The sequence below is a fragment of the Salvelinus namaycush genome, chromosome 5 (genome assembly GCF_016432855.1).
Source record: "Salvelinus namaycush isolate Seneca chromosome 5, SaNama_1.0, whole genome shotgun sequence".
Classification (NCBI taxonomy): Eukaryota; Metazoa; Chordata; class Actinopteri; order Salmoniformes; family Salmonidae; genus Salvelinus; species Salvelinus namaycush.
In genome coordinates this window covers 73622815-73628225 of record NC_052311.1, presented here as the reverse complement: position 1 = coordinate 73628225, position 5411 = coordinate 73622815, and the positions used below count along the sequence as shown (strand labels likewise).

The following is a 5411-nucleotide window of genomic DNA, read 5'->3' as shown; positions in this document are numbered from 1 at the left end:
GCATCATTTTGCCCCGGCATTGAGCCGACATGGAAATTAATAATATTGAAAGTATTTAGAAAATTGAAGAAAAAAATTAATTATGTTTGTTTGTGGACCCAGTTGACAGAGGTTGATCACTCATATGTTTGGGAGCATAAATATTAATGCGCGTAATTCCTCTGGCATCCTGCATATAGATTTGAGGATACCCCCGGGGCCCCACACTTCACCAAGAAAGAATGTATCGAACGACAGTTGGTCCCGTTCCGTTCTTACCTTCTAGAGTCACCTCTCTCCCGGCTCGTTTGAGCCCCTGCACCGCCTCGTCATGCGTAGCGTCCCGCAGGTTCACACCGTTCACCGATAGAATCGCGTCACCGACATATAAGGCTTGGGTTTGATCCGCAGCCAGACCTTTGAAGATCTTACTAATAAGTATCGGCATTTTATTCTCTTTTCCTCCCTTTATGCTGATGCCGAGTCCTCCTACCTCTTGCTTTATTACTTTCACACATCTTTTTCTGTTGGCGATCGCCTCTGGGACTTGCTCCTGTAAATCCGTGAAAGCTGTCCTCACCGCAGTTTTCGGACTGTTTGTGTGATCCGGGTGAGTTGCGTTGCACCCGTAAGATCCATTGGTGATGCCGTTTAGGGTCACATTCTCTCCCAGGTCCTCGCAACTCAACGTTAGAGCTTCTTCGTTCAAGTTGGCCAAAACTTTGTGCCATCGGTCCCTCACTAAAACCTCCAAAAAGCCATTTTTTTGTACTCTGTTCCCCGAAATTACTGTAGCTACCGCCATCTTTGAAGCATTCTTAAAATGCCATGTGATTAAAACTCACATAGGACTTTACCCCCGAACTTCTCAGCATGGCTTTTCCAATAGTTCAGCAACTTCAGCTAACGGCTCTTTTTTTTGGCAACATAACCTAGTCCCTGCTCCAACAGCCCATATCCTCTTTGGGTGGAGCAAACTGGAAGGGCAATCCCACTAAGCAAATCACATTTCTATCCACACAGAACACTGCCGAGAGCTGTGCTGAATTTCAAATGACATGTGTAGCCCACACTAACGTCATTTTAGAGTCTCATACCTTATTACACCCGTATTACATACATTATTACCACCCTGTGACAAACATTACCAGGCATGCTTGGTTTTATTCAGAGGGCGATCCGTGTAAAGGAATGTCCCAATGTTGGGACAGTTGGCACTTTGGAGGTGTTCTCCTAGTAGACTGTTGCCTGTCCCGCTCTCTCTCCTGTGCGGTCCATGCAGCTTGTCAGGTGCATATTGTTTGCTCGGCTTCGGCAGCGGATTTGTTGGGTTTAAACACAAAACTTGCATAAAAAAAGTGAAGTCGTATTTCCTAACATCTCACGGACTAAATGCACTTTCAATGGTCAATACACGTGTAAAATAGTCTATAATAGCCTAATAATCTACAAATATGCATTATTATAGGCTAATTGGGAATGAGCATATTCTATGAGTTATTTGTAATGGATCATATACTAGGCGTGGTGGTTACATTTTTCCAACGAAAAACGAGGAGAACTTTACAGAAATATGTAAACGCCATCTGAAATACGATGAGAGAACGTTACAGAAGTATGTAAACGCCATCTGAAACACGATGAGAGAACGTTACAGAAGTACTGTGTGTTAGCGCCATCTGATGGTGGAGAGAGAACCGGCGTAGCCCTGCTGTCTGTCACGATATACAGTCTATACTCCTGCTGTCTGTCACAATATACAGTCTATAGTCCTGCTGTCTGTCACAATATACAGTCTATACTCCTGCTGTCTGTCACAATATACAGTCTATACTCCTGCTGTCTGTCACAATATACAGTCTATACTCCTGCTGTATGCCACGATATACAGTTTATAGTCCTGCTTTATGTCACAATATACAGTCTATACTCCTGCTGTCTGTCACAATATACAGTCTATACTCCTGCTGTATGCCACGATATACAGTTTATACTCCTGCTTTATGTCACAATATACAGTCTATACTCCTGCTGTCTGTCACAATATACAGTCTATACTCCTGCTGTCTGTCACAATATACAGTCTATACTCCTGCTGTCTGTCACAATATACAGTCTATACTCCTGCTGCCTGTCACAATATACAGTATATACGTTTTCTGAGCAAAAATGTATAAATATTTATTTTTAGTAAAAAATGTATGTTGGACATAAAACTGTAAAAACACCAGCAGATCAGATCCAAGTGATTTTAATTTCTGAAATCTGTTCTAAAGTATTTCCATGCATAATAGAGAGATATATGTGATTGTACACAAGTGTAAGCAAGGTTTGAAATGTTTTAGTCAAATATTGTATCTGTTTGGGCTTCTTGCGGTCAATTTGGAGTCTACAAATGATTTGTAATTATGTTCTGGCACCCTGGCCATCCGCTCTAGTTGATGATTGGCTGAATCTAGTTGATGATTGGTTGAATCTAGTTGATGATTGGCTGAATTTAGTTGATGATTGGCCGAATCTAGTTGATGATTGGCTGAATTTAGTTGATGATTGGCTGAATCTAGTTGATGATTGGCTGAATCTAGTTGATGATTGGCTGAATCTAGTTAATGATCCCTGGTCTATAGCTAATCTTTTCTCTGCGTCTTTCAATATTTATAGGCCTATTTCTGAGAACCGATCTTCATTTTATCTTTGTATAATATCAAAACAGTTTTTGCTCCTCTTCTGGTGTGTTGACGAGAGAGTTCTTTCTGTCCTGGGAATAGACAACAGAAACATCTCTATTAATACACACATCTGATCTGCTCAAGAATCATTTTTCATCATTTTGAGGTCAGGCTAAATAAATCTATCCCAGAGTAAAGTCTACCTAGCCCTTTCTATGGGGGAAGCCGAAACTACACCACAGTCCCTATTTAGTGCACTACTTTTGACCAGGGCCTATAGGGTTCTGGTCAGAAGTAGTGCACTATAGGGATTAGGGTGCTATTTCCTGTTTCCGAAAGCTCCGTATCCAGTGGCGACCCGTCATTCAGGGCTGGTGGGGCAGAGCCTCACCTGTTTTGAGCCCAACCTGTTTAGCTAAACCAAAAAACTTTTATTTTATTTTTGCCTGTTTTGCATATGCTATTTTGGCATTAATACGTGTCACACATCAGTTTGCAAACAATGTTTAAAAAATAATAATAATTGAGTTAATAAAGCCACATACAAACATGTTTTGCTTTCTTGAGTAAGGCAGCTCCAAAATGCAGGTGTTTCAGCCTACCTCAGTGCTTTCTGTGTCGGTGGAGCAGCCAGCGGAATATACGGAGCGTAGGGGTTGGTAATATTCTCTAGTTGCGCCGTGATTGGCTCAGTGTTCTGTCACTCATGGGGACACTACTTCCCCAGAAAATAAATTCAAGCCCCTTGGGGGCTGCCATAGAGTTACATTAGAAGTGCCCATCCGGCCTCCCGAGTGGCGCAGAAGTCTCAGACAGACCCGGGTTCGATCCCAGGCTGTGTCATAACCGGCCGTGACCGGGAGTCCCATAGGGCGGTGCACAATTGGCCCAGTGTCGTCTGGGTTAGGGGAGAGTTTGGCCAGGGGGGCTTGGCTCATGGCGCTCTAGCGCCTCCTTGTGTTGGGCCGGGCGCCTGCAGGCTGACTTCGTCAGTCGGGCGGTGTTTCCTCCGACATTTTGGTGCAGCTGGCTTCCGGGTTAAGAAGCGTGGTTTGGTTTGTAATGTTTCGCAGGATGCATGACTCGACCTTTGCCTCTCCTGAGCACATTGGGAAGTTGCAGCAATGAGACAAGATCGTAATTGGATCGCAGTTGGGGATCACGAAAAAGAGACAGAGGTTCAAACTGTAGATACCAGTTCCTACATTTTAATATAAAAATAGATTTGATCAAACAGAACTATCCTACATTTTAATATAAAAATAGATTTTATCAAACAAAACTATCCTACATTTTATCTCTGGGACCCTCAGGATGACAAATCAGAGCAAGATTACTGAATGTAAGTAAATTATTTACCTTCAGAGGTCAATGTATCAAACCAGTTGCCGTGATAAAAGTTTTTTGTTGTTGTGCACTCTCCTCAAACAACAGCATGGTATTTGTTCACTGTAATAGCTACTGTAAATTGGACAGTGCAGTTAGATTAACAAGAATGTAAGCATTCTGCCCATATAAGACATGTCTGGAAAGTTTGCTGTTACTTACAGCATCATTCTAGTCACATTAGCGCACGTTAGCAACAACCGTCCCGGTATAGGGACACCGATCCCGTAGATCCTTACTAAATCTCAGACTTCAGTGAGTTCAAGACTCAGAAATATTGAGATTTCCCAGTTCCGAGTTATCAGTTGTTTTGAACGCGGCAGAAGTCATGCTGGATTGACAGCATGGTCAATGTTAAGAGACTACCTGATTGGTTGATTATAATGATATATAGGAGAAAGTAATGACATATTTAGAGAAGGAGAGAGAGAGAGCATTAACAAGAGAGGAGAGAGAGCGGAAGAGAGAGAGAAAGAGGGTGTTAACATGAGGGGAAAAGAGCATTAACAAGAGAGGAGAGAGAGAGGAAGAGAGAGTGTTAACAAGAGAGGAGAGAGAGAGCGTTAACAAGAGAGGAGAGAGAGAGGAAGAGAGCATTAACAAGAGAGGAGAGAGAGGAAGAGAGAGCGTTAACAAGAGAGGAGAGAGAGAGGAAGAGAGATCATTAACAAGAGAGGAGAGAGAGGAAGAGAGCATTAACAAGAGAGGAGGAAGAGAGAGCATTAACAAGAGAGGAGAGAGAGAGGAAGAGAGATCGTTAACAAGAGAGGAGAGAGAGAGGAAGAGAGAGCGTTAACAAGAGAGGAGAGAGAGAGGAAGAGAGAGCGTTAACAAGAGAGGAGAGAGAGAGGAAGAGAGAGCGTTAACAAGAGAGGAGAGAGAGAGGAAGAGAGATCATTAACAAGAGAGGAGAGAGAGAGGAAGAGAGATCATTAACAAGAGAGGAGAGAGAGAGGAAGAGAGATCATTAACAAGAGAGGAGAGAGAGAGGAAGAGAGAGCATTAACAAGAGAGGAGAGAGAGAGGAAGAGAGAGCGTTAACAAGAGAGGAGAGAGAGAGGAAGAGAGAGCGTTAACAAGAGAGGAGAGAGAGAGGAAGAGAGATCATTAAAAAGAGAGGAGAGAGAGAGGAAGAGAGAGCGTTAACAAGAGAGGAGAGAGAGAGGAAGAGAGAGCGTTAACAAGAGAGGAGAGGGAGAGGAAGAGAGATCATTAACAAGAGAGGAGAGAGAGGAAGAGAGAGCATTAACAAGAGAGGAGAGAGAGAGGAAGAGAGATCATGAACAAGAGAGGAGAGAGAGAGGAAGAGAGATCATTAACAAGAGAGGAGAGAGAGAGGAAGAAAGATCATTAACAAGAGAGGAGAGAGAGGAAGAG

The 5411-nt window shown here is 43.0% G+C and overlaps 1 protein-coding gene across 2 annotated transcripts in view; it reads right to left on the bottom strand.

Annotated features, from left to right (window-relative positions):
- Window positions 1-965, bottom strand: part of sntb1 (syntrophin, basic 1) — a 58389-nt gene extending 57424 nt beyond the window's left edge. Inside the window, exon 1 of one of the 2 annotated variants that reach the window (XM_038995200.1) lies at window positions 259-965. In XM_038995200.1, coding sequence (XP_038851128.1) covers window positions 259-784 — 526 coding nt within the window. In that variant the 5' untranslated portion in view covers window positions 785-965. The remainder of the gene's footprint in view (window positions 1-258) is intronic. The other variant, XM_038995199.1, reaches the window with a different exon arrangement.
- Window positions 966-5411: the final 4446 nt, after the last annotated feature.